This window comes from Schistocerca piceifrons, chromosome 7 (genome assembly GCF_021461385.2).
Source record: "Schistocerca piceifrons isolate TAMUIC-IGC-003096 chromosome 7, iqSchPice1.1, whole genome shotgun sequence".
NCBI classification, from domain to species: domain Eukaryota; kingdom Metazoa; phylum Arthropoda; class Insecta; order Orthoptera; family Acrididae; genus Schistocerca; species Schistocerca piceifrons.
Genome location: NC_060144.1, coordinates 581,440,194 through 581,461,493, shown reverse-complemented (window position 1 = coordinate 581,461,493; position 21,300 = coordinate 581,440,194). Strand labels below are relative to the sequence as shown.

General features: G+C 43.7%; 2 protein-coding genes across 2 annotated transcripts in view; both read right to left on the bottom strand.

Moving 5' to 3' along the window:
- Positions 1-11,214, bottom strand: part of LOC124709096 (myrosinase 1-like) — a 243,696-nt gene extending 232,482 nt beyond the window's left edge. Inside the window, exons 1-2 of the mRNA XM_047240744.1 lie at positions 11,203-11,214; positions 5,117-5,242 (exon numbers count right to left, since the gene is read on the bottom strand). Of these exons, the coding sequence (XP_047096700.1) occupies positions 5,117-5,242; positions 11,203-11,214 (138 nt within the window). The remainder of the gene's footprint in view (positions 1-5,116; positions 5,243-11,202) is intronic.
- Positions 11,215-18,377: 7,163 nt separating this feature from the next.
- Positions 18,378-21,300, bottom strand: part of LOC124709095 — a 277,059-nt gene continuing 274,136 nt past the window's right edge. Inside the window, exon 4 of the mRNA XM_047240743.1 lies at positions 18,378-18,604. Within this exon, the coding sequence (XP_047096699.1) occupies positions 18,378-18,604 (227 nt within the window). The remainder of the gene's footprint in view (positions 18,605-21,300) is intronic.

Sequence of the window (21,300 nt, the reverse complement as noted above, 5' to 3'; positions counted from 1 at the left end):
CCTTTGTTTACGTGTCACTGGAGGCATTTTTGAAAATCTACTGTAATTTAAATTGGGTTGTGTTAATGTGTTGTCTCTTGGTCATAAAAAAGTGGAAAAGTGTTTGTTGGTTTAATTAATTTGCCGCCAGAGAAATCTTTCTCTACCGGTTTAAATACTCCTCATAGCAAAAATACAATCAGGGAAAAATATTTGTTTTGGTGTCCCCTACAATCTCCCAGAGTTTGTCGGTTTAAATACTTTTCATCCTCTGTATTAACGACATAGGTGACAATCTGAGTAGCCGTCTTCGATTGTTTGCAAATGATACTGTCATTTACCGTCTTGTAAAGTCATCAGATGATCAAAACGACTTGCAAAATGATTTAGACAAGATATCTTTATGATACGAAAAGTGGCAATTGACCCTGAATAAAGAAAAGTGTGAAGTTATTCACAAGAGTACTAAAAGAAATCACCTAAATTTCGATTACGCGATAAGTCACACAAATCTGAAGGCTGTAAATTCAACTAAATAATTAGAGATTACAATTATAAATAACCTAAATTGGAACGATCACATAGATAATATTGTGGGTAGAGCAAACCAAAGACTGCTATTCATTGGCAGAACACTTAGAAGGTGCAACAGGTCTGCTAGAGAGACTGCTTACACCATGCTTGTCCGCCCTGTTCTGGAGTATTTCTGTGCGGTGTGGGATCTGAATCAGGTGGGACTAACGTATGACAACGAAAAAGTACAAAGAAGGGCAGCTCGTTTTATATTATCCCGAAATACGGGAGATAGTGTCACAGACATGCTACGTGAATTGGAGTGGCAATCATTAAAACAAAGGTGTTTTTCGTTGCGACGGGATCTTCTCATGAAATTTCAATCACCAATTTTCTCCTCCGATTGCGAAAACGTTCTGTTGGCACCCACCTACATAGGGAGAAACGATCATCACGATAAAATAAGAGAAATCAGAGCTCGCAAGGAAAAATTTAAGTGCTCGTTTTTCCCGCGTGCCGTTCGAGAGTGGAACGGTAGAGAGACAGCTTGAAGGTGGTTCATTGAACTCTCTGCCAGGCACTTAATTGTGAATAGCAGAGTAATCACGTAGATGTAGATGTAGAAATTCATTGGAATGCTGCATCCTCGGTTGTCACCCAAATCACACCCACCGACTACGCAACGAGGTGGCCCCGCTATCTCGCCTGTGGAGAAGATGAGTGTGGTATTGTGGGGCGGCGGGTAAAATTACATGTAGTTTGTTATTTAGTTTATAAGTTGAAATCTTTGCTAGTCTTGTGAGTTTTCTGGATACCAAAACCTTTTACAAGGGCCCGAAAATTATTTGTGCAAACAGCCAGAAATGAAGGAGTACGTGTTGTTCAATAATCTTCAGTCCACAATTCCACAGTTCACCTGGCTGGAACGACGATAAATAAAAGTGTACTGTTGTTCAACGGATCAGTAATTTCTGGTAATGGTTCCAATGAACAAGTTATAAGTCACAGATTCGTCAATGCTTATGCTGTCGTTGGCAGCCTCGAAACACCGCAAACACTATTTCTGCTCCTTGTTCGTAGTTACGTAAAGTTAACTACTCGCATTGAAAGTGGAGAATGATGTCAGACACTTGCCACGAGATTTTCTGTTACGTGGCGGGTAGCACACAAAACGAAACATCGAAAACGAAACACGAGCTTTCCAGCTAAATTACTAAATCCACGAAACTTCACTTTTACGTATTTGCACTATATAAGCTCGATATTTCATTCTAACAAACAAAAATCCCTTCATGTCATTGTTAACGTCATCTACGCCTTAAACGGACATGGCCACGGAAAGATTCACATCACATTATGTATCGTTGGAAGATAAAACACGTACGACCGACGACAATTGAATTTACATATGCACGGTGTCGATGGCGAAAGAAAGACTTGCTCCAAAGTTGCTTCCACCTTAGGCAGCAGAGTCCGCTCAGTACCCATTATGATCCCAAAATTATTTAAATCGTTATTAGATGAAGACTAACAACGATCCCAGTTGTTTCTAAGTACGTATGTACGTTATCTCTGTTCTATAAAATTCTTTCACTGTTAATTCTCAAATTTGGAACTCTAGAATTTTTCAGATGGAACTGAGGGTAGATAGTGGCCTCTGATCTGTTTCTATTTTAATTTCTGACCCTTCGTAAAATTACAATATCTTGAAACTTGGTGCAGCTTCATTGTTACACATAATAAATATAGTGCTGTCATCTAGGCTCTGTAGCTCAACAACAAAGATTAGTGACTGTAACTCGTTTTACAAAATTTAGTTACAGAAACTGTTTCCTTCTTAATACTTAAAAAAGTAGATCAGGTAGCTTCATGAAAACTTCTACCATGTATTTATGTTATAAACTACATCTAAATCCAAAATAATTATTCAAAAAGTGTATTTTTATAGTAATTAATTAGCGAATCATGTCGAGATTCACAATATTTAACCTTTTCATAGTCTTACATAATCTGACAAAGTCTTAAAACAGTACTGAAAAATTTAATTTTACCTAGGTATACTACGAAATCTCTTTATTAGAGGTTCATCGCATGCTAAGTTCTACTCCACCTCTGTCGAGCTATTGTGAAAAATCAGCACTTTATTAACCACACTAGCGCCCACTGCTTCCCTCACAGCATCCGTTGCTGGCGCCTTTCGATACCGCCACCAGCCGTTTAGCGGTGTGCCGTGGTTTGCCGCCCCTCCTAGGCGCTTGCAACTCACCACAGCACATCGAGAGCGCAGCAGTCGTACCGGTAACTGGCGGCGCCACATTCGCTGCATACTGACGGCGCCAGCTCGCCTCCGTGACACTGGAAAGATTTCACAGTATTCATCCGCAGAACGGCTTTAAGGGACGTCGATCTGCCGCTCTCTAGTCAGTCAACATTGGGAGTTATCAGCTAGCGTTCTCTAGGCCAAGGGCACACCGCACATTCGTCAGAGTGCAGCGCACGGCATTCTGGTCCTACTTCCTCGCATATCGCATCCAACCTTCTGAGACATCGCTAGTGCATCGGATTGTACGAACACTGGCCTATGTCAGTGTTACTCTGCTATACAGACACTGTGCTCATCTTTGAGATGTAGCAATTATTATTACGTTGGTGTTAAACGCTTTGCCCCGGTGAGGACGACATTTCGATTAATTTAGAAGCTATTCTTGCTTAAGGCAGATCTAGTAAGGATACGGCTAAGCGAACATATGTGCTCGCGGTAAAATATGGCTGTCAGGAGTCATTTCGTAGTGCGGAGGAAGTGCAAACCGTGCGCTGTCTTCAGAGGAATGACAGCATGCTAAGTTCCCCGTAGTTTCAAACGCAAGGATATATATTTAATTGTACAGTGTTTGTAGCTCTTTTGCAGTCAATGAAAAGGAGCATTATGGATGGGTTAGGAACTTCAAAGCGAATCTCAGACACAGTATTATCAATTTAAAATACACTACTGGCCATTAAAATTGTTACACCACGAAGATGACGTGCTACAGACGGGAAATTTAACCGACAGGAAAAAAGTATATGCTGTGATACGTAAATGATTAGCATTTCAGAGCATTCACACAAGGTTGGCGCCGGTGGCGACACCTACAACGTGCTGACATGAGGAGAGTTTCCAACCGATTTCTCATACACACACAGCAGTTGACCGGCGTTGCCTGGTGAAACGTTGTTGTAAGGAGGAGAAATGCGTACCAACTACCAACACGTTTCCTACTTTGATAAAAGTCGCATTATAGCCTATAGCGATTGGGATTTATCGTATCGCGACATTTCTGCTCGCGTTGGTCGAGATCCAACGACTGCTAGCGGAACATTGAATCGGTGGGTTCAGGAGGGTAATACGGAACGCCGTGTTGGATCCCAACGGCCTCGTATCACTAGCAGTCGAGATGACAGGCATCTTATCCGCATGGCTGTAACGCATCGTGCAGCCACGTCTCGATCCCTGAGTCAACAGATGGGGACGTTTGCAAGACAACAACCATCTGGACGAACAGTTCGACGACGTTTGCAGCAGCATGGACTATCAGCTCGGAGACCATGGCTGCGGTTATCCTTGAAGCTGCATCACAAACAGGAGCACCTGCGATGGTGTACTCAACGACGAACCTGGGTGCACGAATGGCAAAACGTCATTTTTTCGGACGAATCCAGGAAACGCGTATTTGTCATCGCCATACAGGCGTATCATCCGGCGTGATGGTATGGCTTGCCATTGGTTACACGTCACGGTCACCTCTTGTTCGCATTGTTGGCACTTTGAACAGTGGACGTTACATTTCAGATGTTTTACGACCCGTGGCTCTACCCTTCATTCGATCCCTGCAAAACCCTACATTTCAGCAGGATAATGCACGACCGCATGTTGCAGGTCCTGTACGGGCCTTTCTGGATACAGAAAATGTTCGACTACTTCCCTAGCCAGCACATTCTCCAGATCTCTCACCAATTGAAAACGTCTGGTCAATGGTGGCCGAACAACTGGCTCATCACAAAACGCCAGTCACTACTCTCAATGAACTGTGGTATCGTGTTGAAGCTGCATGGGCAGCTGTACCTGTACACGCCATCCAAGCTCTGTTTGACTCAATGCCCAGGCGTATCAAGGCCGTTATTACGGCCAGAGGTGGTTGTTCTGGGTACTGATTTCTAAGCATCTATGCACCCAGATTGCGTGAAAATGGAATCACATATCAGCCCGCATCTCGTGGTCGTGCGGTAGCGTTCTCGCTTCCCACGCCCGGGTTCCAGGGTTCGATTCCCGGCGGGGTCAGGGATTTTCTCTGCCTCGTGATGGCTGGGTGTTGTGTGCTGTCCTTAGGTTAGTTCTAGGGGACTGATGACCATAGATGTTAAGTCCCATAGTGCTCAGAGCCATTTGAACCATTTGTAATCACATGTCAGTTCTAGTATAATACATTTGTCCAATGAATACCCGTTTACAATCTCCATTTCTTCGTGGTGTAGCAATTTTAATGGCCAGTAGTGTATTAATCGAAATTGATGGACGCAGTCGTACATGTGTGGTGAGGTAGGTGGTCGGCTGGTGTGCGGAGGTAGGCAGCCCTGCGTTACCTACCTGCGCGGCGTGCAGCAGCGGCGGCGCCCTCCCCCAGCCGTTGTCCGGCGGCGGCAGAAGCAGCGCTCTCCGCGGACCGAGCCGGTGCGCCGTGGTCTGGACGCGGGCGCGCGGCAGCCGCCGCAGCTGAAGCGCCGGCCACAGCCGCGACGCGCACTCCTCCGCGGCGGGCTGCGGCGGCGACGGCGGCGCCGGCCCTGCGGGCGGACGCGGGAGCGCGGCGTCAGAGAAAAAATATCTGTGCCTTTAGAGTAGTTCTGAAACAATGGCAGGACGCCACGAAACGCACTATTACTAAAGACATCTGGCGGTTGATCGTGAAAGCTGTCGGTTGACTGTCTTGTCGCTAGAATGTGTTAGGATCAGTGACCTCAAATAGAAGAAGTAGTGAAGCAGCGTTCCCACAGGCAACGAAAATCTGCGCATGTATCCTCCACCATCGATGCCTGTAAGTGTTTCCGTACAGGCAACCGAAATTAGTATTTACACAATTTTCAGGGTGGTTTTTGAGCTAGAGGGTAAACAGTCAGGTTTTTCAACATGACTACAACTACAGTAATATGTGCGAGCAGAGGTCTACAAACAGAAAACGAATCTCTCCCCCCCTCCCTCTTTCTCTATATAATGAAAAGAAAAATATATTCCTCCTAAAATAATTCTTGCCTCTCCGTGATAATATTCAATCTGTATATTGGGCAAGCAGTAAAGGAAACAAAAGAAAAGTTCAGAGTAGGTATTAAAATCCATGGAGAAGAAATAAAAACTTTGAGGTTCGCCGACGACATTGTAATTCTGTCAGAGACAGCAGAGGACTTGGAAGAGCAGTTGAACGGAATGGACAGTGTCTTGAAAGGAGGATATAAGATGAACATCAACAAAAGCAAAACGAGGATAATGGAATGTAGTCTAATTAAGTCGAGTATTGCTGAGGGAATTAGATTAGGAAATGAGACACTTAAAGTAGTAAAGGAATCTTGCTATATGGGGAGCAAAATAACTGATGATGGTCGAAGTAGAGAGGATATAAAATGTAGACTGGCAATGGCAAGGAAAGCGTTTCTGAAGAAGAGAAATTTGTTAACATCGAGTATAGATTTAAGTGTCAGGAAGTCGTTTATGAAAGTATTTATATGGGGTGTAGCCATGTATGGAAATGAAACATGGGCGATAAATAGTTTGGACAAGAAGAGAATAGAAGCTTTCGAAGTGTGGTGCTACAGAAAAATGCTGAAGATTAGATGGGTAGATCACATAACTAATTAGGAGGTATTGAATAGAATTGGGGAGTAGAGGAGTTTGTGGCACAACTTGACAAGAAGAAGGGACTGGTTGGTAGGACATGTTCTGAGGCATCAAGGATCACAAATTTAGCATTGGAGGGCAGCGTGGAGGGTAAAAATCGTAGAGGGAGACCAAGAGATGAATACACTAAGCAGGAGATGAAGAAGCTTGCACAGGATAGAGTAGCATGGAAAGGTCCATCAAACCAGTCTCAGGACTGAACACCACAACAACAACAACAACAAAATAATTTATTGATATCAAGACTGCTTCTTTTTTTTTTTTGAGTCATCAGGCTTCTCACTGATTTGATATGACCCGTCACGAGTTCCCCTCTTGCGCCAACCTCTTCATCTCAGAGTTGCATTTTCACCCTATAACCTCAATTATTTGTTCAATGCAGTCTATTTTCTTACAGCTTTTGCTCTCTACAGCTCCCTGCAGTACCATAAAAGTTACTCATTGATATCTTAACACATGTCCTATCATTTTCTAGTTCTTGTCCATTTGTCCCTTTCCTCGCTGATTTTGCAGAGAACTTTCTCATTCCTTTTTCTACCAGTCCATCAAGTTGTTAACATCGTTCTATAGCACCACATTTCAGACGCTTAGATTCTCTTGTTTTCCGATTATCCCACACTCCACGGAACACTACCAGACAATGGTGTGCTCCAAACCTACAAGAGCATAAGGTACATCTACTCCCCGTAGAGTCTTCTGATGTAACTCTTCGGGCTTTCCCGGCGAGATCCTGACGTGTGGAATGATCGGTCTACTGTCGGATGTTTGTGTCGCTCTGGCACAGTATTTCAGCCACGTAACTCGTTGACTTCTTCAGGTGCTTCCTGAGACTGCCGTATTGGAGCACCAGGGAACTGCCAACACCTCAGGAGCAGCGGCAGGCGGGCGCGGACCGCGTACGGAGCGCCCGACGCGAGACGGGCCTCAGACAGCTGCCACAACTGCAGATCGTGGACGAAGCGGGCGCGGACGTCTGTGCGAGCACCAGGGAAGGGCCAAAACCTCAGGAGCAGCACCAGGCGGGTGTGGACCGCGAACGGAACGCCCGACACAGGACGAGCCTCAGAGAGCGGCCACAGATGGCGACCAAGTCGGGAGCGGACGTCCGAAGGAGCACCAGGGAAGAGACAACACCTTACAAGCAGCGCCAGGCGGGCGCGGACGGCAAAGAGAGAACCCAGCGCCCTCTGGGCATAAATACTGGACAAGATCCTCCAATACGGCAGTCTCAGGTAGCACCTGAAGAAGGCAACGAGTTATGTGGCCGAAATATTGTGCCAGAGCGACACAAACATCTGGCAGCAGACCTGATTATTCCACATGTACAAGAGCATGTTAAGAAATAATGTCTCCCAATTTTTACGTCAAAAATCTTAAAGGTTTTCAAATAAAACGAACATTATTAACATTCTACATCTTTATTCATCATGTCTACATACTTATTTCTCAACATATTCACCATGGCAACGAAGACATTTCTCCCAGTGAGAGGCCAGTTTGTTGATACCACCACTGTAGAATGTTTGACTGTGTTGACAGAGCGACAACCTCACCTCTGATTGCACCACATCATTACTACAAAAGTGGAGAGTTTGTAGGCATTCTTTAAGTTTTGGAAACAGATGAATAGCTGATGGGATCAAGTCGGGGCTGTACGGTGGATGATCGAAGACAGTGCTCCCAAGGTGTCGGATTGTTGTAGATGTCACAGTGCTTCTGTCATCCTATAGGAGAGACTGCTCCATGTGTGGACGGACTCTTCGAATTCAAAACTCAATTACAGCACACTGTTTCTCATGCACTGACATAGTTATATGACACAATGTCATGTTAGGCCCAATTCATACAGAAGTGGCATGCCGTTGATGTCTGGGGGGGGGGGGGGGGGGCATAGGGGCATGAGCGCTGTTTCACGCCAACTCCATGTTAACTAATCAGGCAATTACACAGAGATGGCCTATCGGGGATGCGTCACTTCATGGTCCGCAACACATCCGTTTGTCGTATGAATGGCATCGAAGGGATATGTAGCGGCACCACCATTTAGGATAGGGAAAGTTAGTTTTGTGCGACATTCTGAGCACAAGTTACAGCCAGATGCAGGCTGGATTGCAGTGAGTTATGCATACCAACGGTTGCGAAGTAGAATGGAGGCCACAGGGCTGTCGAACCACTGAAAAGCGTAATCTCAGCGTTTCGCAAGGCGCAAGCTACAGGCAGAAGGGGCCCACTGGCGCAACTGGGGTGTGGTGAGTACGTGACTTGGAGTGGAGTGTTAGCAAAACGGAGGCGCACAGATGCGTATAAATAGGTGCTGTTCTCTAACAAGATTCATTCGAGTGTGGCAGCTCTCCTGGACTGTGGGGCGTATCACACCACCGGCTATACGCAGTAACAGATGGGGTGCCAGCGTCCCAGTGCATGGCGGGTCATTGGTTCGATCTTCTGACGCCGATGCGGGTTCCACAGCCAGCCAGCAGCAGGCCACTCTTCGGCTCACTACTGCAGGCAGTCGTCTCAGCTCCCTACACACACCAGAGACTTTCCGAGGTGAGGGCTGCAGATTCGGACGCCGGACAGCGGGCCCTTGTTGCCGCCGCGATCTCAGCTGACATCACTGGAACTCAGCAGGCCGCACAAGGCTGGCACAACACGGCATTGCGTTACATGGGCTGCTGCGGTGCTTTCTCAGCATTGTGGGACCCTATGACACAGACCAAGATGAACGAGGGCACTGTAGCTAAAAAAAACAATAAATCATTTGGAAAGTTCTCGGCGAGTTTTAATATGGTACGTCCTGGCACCGATCCACTACATTTGGTGCCCTCCCGCTACATTTGGTCATCCTGATACATTTGGTGCCAGACGTCACCACCACAGATACGTGGTGGAGATGTCAAAGTGGATTGCTGCTCTTTTCATTAATCTGAAGTCATCCGATGTGCCTCAGAGAAAACGTTGCATGTAGATGAAGCAAAGCTACATTTGTCTCAGTAGATAGTTTATTAGTAAAACTTTTACATTTCGCGGTTTGTCCACTGTGCAGAATTTCTCATTCGAATTTGAGGGAACTATCAGGTAAAAAAACTCGACGTCTTATAGCCTGAAATCTGAGCTTGATAGTGAACTGGTTTTATTTTCGTTATTGCGAATGGTTATTGTGATACCTTCCAAATAACAAAACCATCAGGTCCATTTTGAAAAGTTTGCACTGAAGGATGTAGTCACTGGGCAGTTTACTTTTGCAGGCTTTCAGAAAATAGGGTGCTGCATACGAAATGTAGGTAACATACCGAAAGTATCTTTAGCAGCGGAAGGAGAGCATTACTTCTTTCCAGTCCTGAAAGGCAGAGGAAACGTGATATATTTTCACGTTTGACCACGACGAGCTAAGTTGCGCAACGCTAGACGCCATGGCCGCATTCTAATTGGATTTGTGGTCGTGTTTCTCTTTTGTATGTGGTTTATAAAGTCAGTTATAATCACCCTTTACGTTAATATTGCTTTAAGAGTTATTTACATTTGAAACTACAGGTAGACAATCGTAGTTACAGTGGCAGAACTAGCTCCATAATTTATGCATAAATTTTTCTTGTCTGCACTAACAGTTTCATTCACGAAACATTAAATATCTATTTCGTTTCAGTGAGCAGGAATGAGAAACGGGATTTTACTGTTGCCTTAACTAAAGTATTCAATGTTCTGGATCTTTATGCTTACCAGGTTAATGCTGACATTTTTAAGCTTTCTTGGTGCACGCAGGTAAAAGGCCGATTTACATACTCTTGTAACAGTTATTAGTTATTACATAAGTACGGTGGTTCAGTAGGTTCAGACTCACTTTCTTGTAAGAAAAAAAGAAAAAAAATCTTCAATAGTAGGGTCATTCAGTACCTTCAGGCTGCCTTTTCTATAAGAGAGTAGGTAAAAGCCTCTTATTTTTTCTTTTTTCTTATAAAAAAGTTAGTCTGAACCTGAATCGCCCTTATATCCAAACATTTTAATTGCAGCTCAATTATCTTCGTATAAAAACATAAAATTTATTATAAAATACATCGAAAATGAAGAGAAATGAAAAGAGGAAGATATTTTTTTCTCACATTGTCTTTGATGGGAAAAAATCGAATTTAAGAAAATAAGGGAAACGAATTCCTTTGGCTATAAAAATTAATTTTATATGTTCCATTGATTACCTAAAGTTTCCCGATTTTTTTTAAGTTGACATGAGATTATTATGATCTGTTGATTCTACTTAGCTACAATTCTATCAATCACATGTAACTTTAATTTTCTGGTATCCCCTTATGCATTCTTTACATACAAGGGTTGGAACTTAAATAGTGGCAACTATTTATTCACAGCCGATACAAAAGAGTTACATGTTCCTTCAAAGTAGTCACCAGCATTGTGTAGAACCCGTTGCCAGTGATGTGGAAGGCGCAATTTTGCGACTATTTAAAAAATTTGTAGCCAAAAAGTAAAATGAGCCAAAAAGTAAAATGAGCCAAAAAGTAAAATGAAGTGACATTCTTCAAAAATTATTGATCTACAACGCCACTGGATGTGAATATTTGTGAACTATACATATGGTGAATACATTTATATGGAGATTGATAATAATTTGAAAATTATTTTGCCAAATAGATACCATAAATTAATTACTGGTTGGGATTTTCAGTTTTTTGAAGAAGGAAATATGAAGCTGAAATACAAGAGAACGAAGAAACTGAAAATTTTTAATATTTCATAATCTACAATTTCTAGTTTGTGTGATAATATCATACCTCAAATTCCATTTTTTTAAAAGAAATCCGCTTCTCTTATTTTCTTAAACTCTATTTCTTTTCTAATGAAGGGAACAAAAGGAAAAATTACCCTCTTGTCATTTCTATTAATTTTCTATGTATTTTATAATAAAATTTATGTTTTTCATATATACATTGGGATATTATTGTGGTTTGTTGGGGTTCAGTCTTCTTTTTTTATAAGAAAAAAGAAAAATCGAAGATTGTACAATTACTTATGTCTACTTGGAAAAAATAGCACTATCTTTTTTTACTTTTCTGGTGGAAGAAGGCTGAATCTGTGAAATTACAGCGTTGTGCTGCTGAAATGTTCTGGTTTTTCTTTGTTACTTATTTACTGCACAAAGAGAAATCTTATTTTGAGACTGTACACAGTCCAAAACACATAATGTTTACTGCAATACAAACCTGCACAAGCATCACCAGAAGATATGCAAAAATGCGACACTATTCATCTTGCAGTTACAGTCAGCATGTACAGTCAGCATTACATCTTCTATCCTCAGTTAACGTTTTTTGCTAGACAGACAAGCAAATCCACTATTCACTTGGTACTTGCTCATAGAAATTCCGTTTTTCAGCTGCGAGATACTACCACACGTCAAGTAAGGATTCCTTCTTGGCTCTTTTAGCTGGCATAATTTTATCACAGAAGATAGGGAAATCTTTAATGTTATCTAGCGGCAGATTTTTCTTACCAGGACCTCTCGGCTTCTTTCCAATGCATTGACACATCCATGGTTGCTGGATGTTACGAAATGTGTAGCTCGACGTACTCATTTTGAATGAGCCTCTGTGCATCCTGTGATCTAGTGCACCAAGATCCTTGAAATCCTGTGGTTCCACCTTGCCCTGAAGTAATCTGTTGTCCTTGGTGTTGGAAATGAGTGGAAACCAGTTTTTTTGGATGAAAGGATATTTTGTTCCTCTCTAGAAGGCAAAATATCTATAACATAGGAGGAGGTATGTTAGATTTGTGGTAAAGTTTGCACCTCTATCACATGGTAGCAAACTATGGGCTGTAACGAAGAATTTATGTTATACAATAGTGAAATATTTATGGATGATCAAATTTTGGAAAAGTGTCGTAATATTTAGAACGTCTTTCACAATATTAGCAATGTTTAGACTTAGGCTAAAATGAAAATCGTATGAAAAATTGGAATTATGAACAAAACATTCAAATTGCGATGATTTCCTCTGAATGCTGTTCTTCACTTTGTGTAACACAATATAGAAACAGATTGAGACAGTCTGTAAAAATGCTGGAAAAGTTTGGAACACTTGTTCAGGATTTTATTTATGTCGAAGGTGCCAATTCCTTCCCTTTTCTCAACTGAAAGGGATGTATCCAGTATCTTCTTCGTTGCTCAACATTTACAAGTTACATAAGATCCAGTGCATCAATCTGTTCGTCTCATGAAGGCGACATGTTGTAATCCGTTCGCAGCACGACCATCTAGCGTCTCTCTGACAGCACCACTTTACGAGAGGTGTGGACTGCCCTCGTCCCATCCGCGCCCACGTCTGTGACTCGCCGCAGGAAGGCGTCCGCGCCGCTCTGTTTCTGTGTGAATCGGGCCTTGCACGCTACAGTTTAGAGCTCTCTAGTGGCAGAAGGCTACAAATATGTAGACGTGAAGAAAGAAGACGTAGAATTTTATTAACGTTTGTTTTATTTAATAAGCTTAAAGAGATTTGATATGAAAAATTCGCAGGCATCACTTTTCAGCGCGCCCTCACACATTCTCAGAAATTTCCTCCTCAAACTGAAGACTATTTTGCTGCTAGTAAAAATTTCTGACCAGGAGTGCCCTGTTAGCCTGCGCTAGCCTCATTTGTATGTCCTTGCTTCGTCCGTTATTGTTATTTTGCTTCCAAGATAGCACAACTCTTTCACTTCGAGTAATTATTGGTCACCAGTTTCCATATTAATTTTATTGCTCATATTGTTTCTGCACTTCCTCATGACTTTCGTGCTTTTCTGTTTACTCTCAGTCCGTATTCTATACTCATTAGACTCTTCATCTTCAGGTCATCTAATTCTTCTTCACTTTCACTGAGGATAGCAATGTCGTCAGCGAATTTTATCATTTATATCCTTTGCACCCGGAATTTTATTCCCACTCTTGAACATTTTTTGCATCCCAGCACTTCCTTATTGGTCTTCCATTCTCACTGTCCCCTCTTGGTTCTTGTACACATTCTATATTACCGGTCTTTCCAATATCTTACTCCTGCTTTTTAATCAGAATTTCGAACATATTGCATCATTTTACATTGTCGAACGCTTTTTCTAGATCAACAGATCGTATCAACGCGTGTCGATTTCCCGTAAGTCTTGCTTCCAGTATCAATCAAACATTCAGCAGTGTCTCTCTCGTCCTTTACCTTTCCGAAAATCTTACAAATCCTCAGTTTTCTTTTCCATTCTTTTGTATATTACTCTTCTTAGCAACTTGGATGCTTATCGTGATTATCTGCCCCTGTTACGTACTGGTTGTGCCGTTTAGCTCACGTGGCACTATGCAGTTAGTTAGGAAGGTTGTTGGCCAGCGATCTTAGTGAGTGGTCGTACTGGTCGGTCGCGAGACTTTAACTTTGACATGATTTGCCTGTGGATGACAAAAAAATTAATGGCTCGAGGTTTAATTACTTTATTAATCAGGAAGCTCAAATTTTTGGAAATTTGTGGTAAGAGGCTATGGGGCCAAACTGCTGAGGTCATCGGTCCATAACCGTACACTCTACTTCATCTAACTTAAACTAAATTACGCTGAGGACAACACACACACCCATGCCCGAGGGAGGACTCGAACCTCAGACGGAGGGAGCCACGTGGACTGTGACAAGGCGGATCAGGCCACGCGGCGTAGCTCAGTAATAAGCAATGGGATATAGTAAAATGTTAGATTTGGCTATAGCGGAGAAAGCTGTCAGCAACCATGCATTGTTATTATCAATCAGGACCTAAGTGTAAGACAATTACCTTCAGTTTTCCGATTTGTGTTGCATCCAGCCTTAGGACAAGAGAGAAAGACGAAAGATGCGAGCAACGAGAGTAATACAGAAGGAAAGTTCTGTCATGAAGGTTTAAGCCTCAGAAAAGCATAGTGGAATTAAAATGAGTTGTGGCTGGTAGCCGATGGTGACCAGAGTACCAAATTCAGGACACGTTGCAAATATTGACACTACAATAAAATTAAAAGGATCTTAATGAAATGCAATAAATTTGTTACAATAATTCGATTAATTTACACTTTATTAGTGCCATTGAAGATGAGGAATAGCGAGCAGACAAACTCCATTTATCGTCACTGTGAAGTTTCTTCAGCATGTCTGTATTCTTCAAACTTACAGGAAAATATTTAACACAACTTCCATCAAAATTCGCTCTAGCCACTGTCTGTATGTAGAATCCATACATAGATACTCTGGCTATCGGTTGTAAGATATGCAAAGACTTCCTCCATTCCAACTAACATTTAACATCTCCCACTTTCCCCAAAGTTTCTCAGATTTGAAGAATGGCTTTTAATGTTGCACTAGACGCTGCTGTAGAGACTGTTCTTCCGTGTACGTCTCTTTGTAAGTGGCGCTTTATATCTCTGCTGTGTCTAAGCTGCTCGTCAACCAGATGATGATCCAAAATGTTATGATCCCTGCTTAATAGATTGTTGGTCCACCTTTGGAATTAAAGACATCGCCAGTTCTAGGTATCACGGATGCGACAGTTTGTTAGCAGGTTTGTGAAGGTATGTGGGACCAGATATCCATGCACAAGTCAAATAATTCCTGTAAATAACGGGCCACTGATTTGTGTATGTGGGGATGGCACCCGATAGCGACGCAGATGGGTTCCATAGCATTTCACATCAAGCTAACTTGGTGGCCAGGACATCAACGTGAATTCACTATGATGCTCCTCAAGCCTTTGTATTATGGTTCTGGCTCTGAGACACGGACAATTATACTGGTGAAAGATGAAGTCGCCGTTGGGGAAGACATCTAGTATCAACGGATGCAGGTGGTCCGCAGCTGTAACATTACCACCACAGGCCTCATGAAAGACCAGGAGAACGTCTCCTGTAGCATAATACTACTCCCACCGGCCTGCGTTTGGGGCGCGATGCACGTTTCGAGCCTTCGTTCACCTCGATGATGGCCTTTATGGAGATGATCATCGACGTGGTGTAGCAATGAACGTGATTCATTTGCCCAGATGGTAAGTTTCTATTAACCAATTGTCCAATACCATTGATCCCGTGCCCACTTCAATCGTAATTGACGATGTCGCTGGATCAATATGGGAACATGCAGGCCTCATCTACTGCGGAGCCCAGTGTTCAGTAATGTGTGCTAAAAGGTGTGTTCCGAAACACATGCGCGTGAACCACTATTGTGCCTTTCCTCCAGATATTTCATAAATTGTCGCCTAACCAACTTTACAGAGCAGGCAATCGGCAGAACTCCATGTTCTGTGTAGAGTCGTGGACGTTCAACCATTTAGTGCCTGTGGTAGTTTCACTGCCCTTCTACCTCTTTCCATAGACGCTCAACACAGTAGCACCTGGATATTCGACCAGCATTGTCGTTTTCAAGATACTCGTTCACAGACTCTGTGTAATAATAGTGCGGCCTTTGTTAATGTCGCTGTCAGTGGATTTCCCTATTTGTTGCGTGTGCAGTCGCCAGAATGAGTACCCTTCGTCTCTGCTCCGCGTACATACATTTCTTACCGCGTTAAGTTCCCACAACGCCACCAGGCGGCATCCAACGTAGCGGTGGGCAGTAGTCATAATGAAACTTCCTGGCAGATTAAAACTGTGTGCCGGACCGAGACTCGAAGTCGGGACCTTTGCCTATTGTGGGCAAGTGCTCTACCAACTCAGCTACCGAAGCACGACTCACGCCCGGTACTCACAGCTTTACTTGTGCCAGTACCTCGTCTCCTACCTTCCAAACTTCACAGAAGCTCTTCTGCGAAGGAGAGCTTCGCAGGAGTGTGTCCACATGATCGATGGCTCAGAATCAAACACCCCGCTGCTCAACTGGACATCTCTGTTTGTAGTGTTGACACCCACACCCACTAGCTGAGGTACTCAGACGGGTGTCGTGTCTACGTTCCTCAAAACGTAACAGAAGTCCCGTGAAGAGCAATGGAAAGACCATCTGCACAGAATCGCTTGGCTGTTATGAGCACATCCTGACAGTTTTTCTGTGGATGATGGGGAGATTACTGAAGCAGCAATACGTTGGCTCCAATGTCGACTAGTAGAGTGATATACAGGCCTCCCAGTAAGATCCCGAAAGGCCGGCACACTGAATGGAGATTATATGGAAAAATAGGGTGGTATAGCCAGAAGAGTGGGGTTAATACGGCATATTGCAATCCTGGAAAAATCCAACCTGCTTACAGAAAAAAGTGTTTCATTACATACTGAACACCCCTCATGCAACGGGTAAAAGAGTTGATAATTGTTAAATGTGATGCAAATGAGCGTCTGGAATCCCCTTGAGAAAAATCAGGACAGAGGTACAGAAATCGTGACTGAACTGAAAAACTAAGCTGGTCTGATGGCCAACTTAAATAAAAATAAACTTGTAGTAGTTTAAGTTGAAATCAAATGAATACATAATTTGTAACCATACACACTACTGGCCATTAAAATTGCTACACAGATGACGTGCTAGAGGCGCGAAATTTAACCGACAGGACGAAGACGCTGTGAGATGCAAATGATTAGCTTTTCAGAGCATTCACACAAGGCTGGCGCCGGTGACGATACCTACAAGGTGCTAACATGAGGAAAGTTTCCAACCGATTTCTCATACACAAACAGCAGTTGACCGGCGTTGCCTGGTGAAACGTTGTTGTCATGCCTCGTGTAAGGAGGAGAAATGCGTACCATCACGTTTCCGACTTCGATAAAGGTCGGATTGTAGTCTATCGCTATTGCGGTTTATCGTATCGCGACATTGCTTCTCGCGCTGGTCGAGATCCAGTGACGGTTAGCAGAATATGGAATCGGTGGGTTCACGAGGGTAATACGGAACGCCGTGCTGGATCCCAACGGCCTCCTATCACTTGCAGTCGAGATAACAGGCATCATATCTGCATGGCTGTAACGGATCGTGCAGCCACGTCTCGATCCCTGAGTCAACAGATGGGGACGCTTGCAAGACAACGACCATCTGCACGAACAGTTCGACGACGTCTGCAGCAGCATGGACTATCAGCTCGGAGACCATGGCTGCGGTTACCCTTGACGCTGCATCACAGACAGGAGCGCCTGAGATGGTGTACTCAGCGACGAACATGGGTGCACGAATGGCAAAACGCCACTTTTTCGGATGAATCCAGGTTCTGTTTACAGCATCATGATGGTCACATCCGTGTTTGGCGACATCGCGGTGAACGTACATTGGAAGCGTGTATACGTCATCACCATACTGGCATATCACTCGGCATGATGGTATGGGGTGCCATTGGTTACACGTCTCGGTCACCTCTTGTTCGCATTGACGGCTCTTTGAACAGTGGACGTTATATTTCAGATGTGTTATGACCCGTGGCTCTACCCTTCATTCGATTCCTGCGAAACCCTACATTTTAGCACGATAATACACGACCGCATGTTGCAGGTCCTGTACGGGCCTTTCTGGATACAGAAAATGTTGTACTGCTGCCCTGGCCAGCACATTCTCCAGATCTCTCACCAATTGAAAACGTCTGGTCATTGGTGGCCGAGCAACTGGCTCGTGACAATACACCAGTCAATACTCTTGTTGAACTGTGTTATCGTATTGAGACTGCATGGGCAGCTGTACCTGTACACGCCATCCAAGCTCTGTTTGTCTCAATGCCCAGCCGTATCAAGGCCGTTATTGCGTCCAGAGGTGGTTGTTCTGGGTACTGATTTCTCAGGACCTATGCACCCAAATTGCGTGAAAATGTCATGAAATGTCAGTTCTAGTCTATTTGTTCAAAGAAAAGCCGTTTTTCGTCTGCATTTCTTCTTGGTGTAGCAACTTTAATGGCCAGTAGTGTAATTTGGACTCATATAGAATAAGAAGGTGATCGGCTAAATCTCTGAACACCTGCAGGTCAAACAAATGCGGGACAAAAGTAGTTCGCGTCGCCCTGCAGCACGCTACTGACCCGCGTGCCTCCTGGAGGCGACGTTGTCGCGCTCGCCGCCGCCCTGGCCACGCTGCTGCTGCCCCCTGGAGTAGAGGGGCAGCTCGCGATGCGGCTTGGCGTGCCTGCCGAAAGCGCATGCGCAGCACAGCCCCAGGACGCGCCGCACGCCCTCCCAGCTGTGGCCGCAGCCAGTGGCGCCGTCCACGCGCACTGACCACTCGCCATCTCCCTCATCTCCTGCAACGCATCGTTATAACAGTTAGTCACCTGTTGATGGTTTTGTACAGTACAGTAATATGGCTAGTCACATAGAGAGACATATAGAATGTCGATGATTTAACATGGACGCATAATCTCTCTCTCTCTCTCTCTCTCTCTCTCTCTCTGTCTGTCTCTGTCTCTCTCTCTCTCTCTCTCTCTCTCTCTCTCACACACACACACACACACACACACACCAACTGTATCTTTCTTCTGTGTGTTGCTAAATTGAAGTCATCTGCTACAGTTCGATGATGCGGGTTTCACTAACACAGGAACTGATTTATGAGGAAAGTTTGTGTATATACCAGGTGGTTATAATTAAACTTTCCCTATATAGCACGTTACAACACGGAAACTAATTACTGTCTGAGAACCAATCTTGGTAGCATTAATGTCAAGGACATGAACAGAAATAATGCAGACTCAAGTCAGATGAAGCACTATTAATGTGCTGCTTCGATACATCATACCATTACATACCAGTACTATTACTGCTACAAAAAGGGGCTCAATATGGAACCCATCAGTGTAAACAAGAGTCTGAAAGCACAGGATTCCATTCTGTGCAGCAGAACGAAGCATGTCCGTAGGTATGCTGGCTGCCTCTCTTGATATGCTGCACTTCAGATCAGCACATGTGAGGATGTTCCCCTGGTAAATCCTGTCCTTCAGGTAGCCCCACAACCAGAAATCAAAGGGAGTGAGATCAGGTGATCATGCTGGCCAAGCATTTGGAAACGATCGCCTGATAGTTCGATCATTTCCAAATGCGTTTCAGAGAAACAGGTGAACTTCACAAACAATGTGCAGTGAAGCCCTATCTTCCATGAAAACTGTTCAGTTAAATGCATCTCTCTCCTATAGGGCAGGTATAACATGCTGGCAAAGCATATCATAGTAACACTGACCTGTCATACTGCGTATCATTTTTCCTTGAACTCTCAGCTGTTCAAAAAAGAATGGGCCAATGATGAATGTAGCTTTGAAGTCACACCACATGCTGACATGTTCACCATACCAAGGAACTTCACACACAGTGACTGGAGGTAAAGATCCCCACACTCAGCAATACCGTGTGTTTACCTCTCCTGTCAGAGAAAAATGAGTGATGTCTGTCCTCATCAACTGCAGTCCTTGCGAGAATGTGGAGAACAAAGTCAATATGTAATTGTGCATCCTGTGGTACATGCTGCCGTACGACATGGTTATGGTACAATACTGTTTGAGAAGCACTTTCCATACAGTGGACCACGGGATGTTCAATTGTTGTGACACAGCACGTGCACCGCCTGACGATTGGGAATTGCGTGCAGTGTTGTCTGCCATAGCAACAGCGATTTCTCCAACCAGCTGTGGTGCAGGTAGTCATCGGCCTCCTCCAAGAGCAAGCAGAGTTCTCCAGTTGATTAAAACTTCTTCATAATGCTCTGCACAGCAGGTGGAGGAAGAGGACCCTTCTGTAATCCATTTGACCAGCAATATTCTTGAAGTGTAGCTGCAGCATTACTGTTGTTTTGATAATAGAGCTGCACCAATAATGCCCTGCTCGTTTTGTCCAAGATCATGTTGACACATTAACAGGTGCACTGCGACTGGTCAGGTGCATGAGACTATGAATCATGATGACTGATCATGGCAGCTGGTGGCCATAGTTGGAACTGGATGGTGGCGCTGTGATGCATGGCTATCGTGCACCCCATTCTCTGGACGCCAATGCTATCAAGTTTGGTACTTGTACAGTAATTAGTTTCTGTGTTATAACATGTCAAATGTTGTTGTTGTTGTGATCTTCAGTCCTGAGACTGGTTTGATGCAGCTCTCCATGCTACTCTATCCTGTGCAAGCTTTTTCATCTCCCAGTTCCTACTGCAACCTACATCCTTCTGAATCTGCTTAGTGTATTCATCTCTTGGTCTCCCTCTACGATTTTTACCCTCCACGCTGCCCTCCAATACTAAATTGGTGATCCCTTGATGCCTCAGAACATGTCCTACCAACCGATCCCTTCTTCTGGTCAAGTTGTGCCACAAACTTCTCTTCTCCCCAATCCTATTCAATACTTCCTCATTAGTTATGTGATCTACCCATCTAATCTTCAGCATTCTTCTGTAGCACCACATTTCGAAAGCTTCTATTCTCTTCTTGTCCATGTCAAATAGGATAAGTTTAATTATAATCACCTGGTAATTTAGAAATATTTCATGCAAATTAGTTGAGTAATGATGAATTGAGATTGATCACAACTGTGAAAACTATGCCATTGCTGTCTAGGGTCAAGGGGTGAATGGCAGCATTCTTTTGAAGCACATTTCTGCACCATGTGACACAACCCTACTTAAACTGAGTGTATATGAATGTTTCCTTCCTTTGATGTATCGACAATAGGTGGAATGTGTTTGGCACAGCATGCCCAGTTTGGACACATCATAATGTATTAGAGATGTTATTTGTTTGGACACTCTGAAATTATACACAGCAGTGGTAAACGAATCTCTACTGCTGAGAAAGAGATATAGGCTTTATACAATAAAAAAAAAGTGTTTTGGTGTGTTAGTTACATTCTGTATGGAGCAATGTATAACTTAAAGTGCACCAATCGAAAAGTAGCAGCAGTGCTGATAAACATTGATGGATGCTTAATCTTCTTAAAGATGGAAACAGAAATTGACACA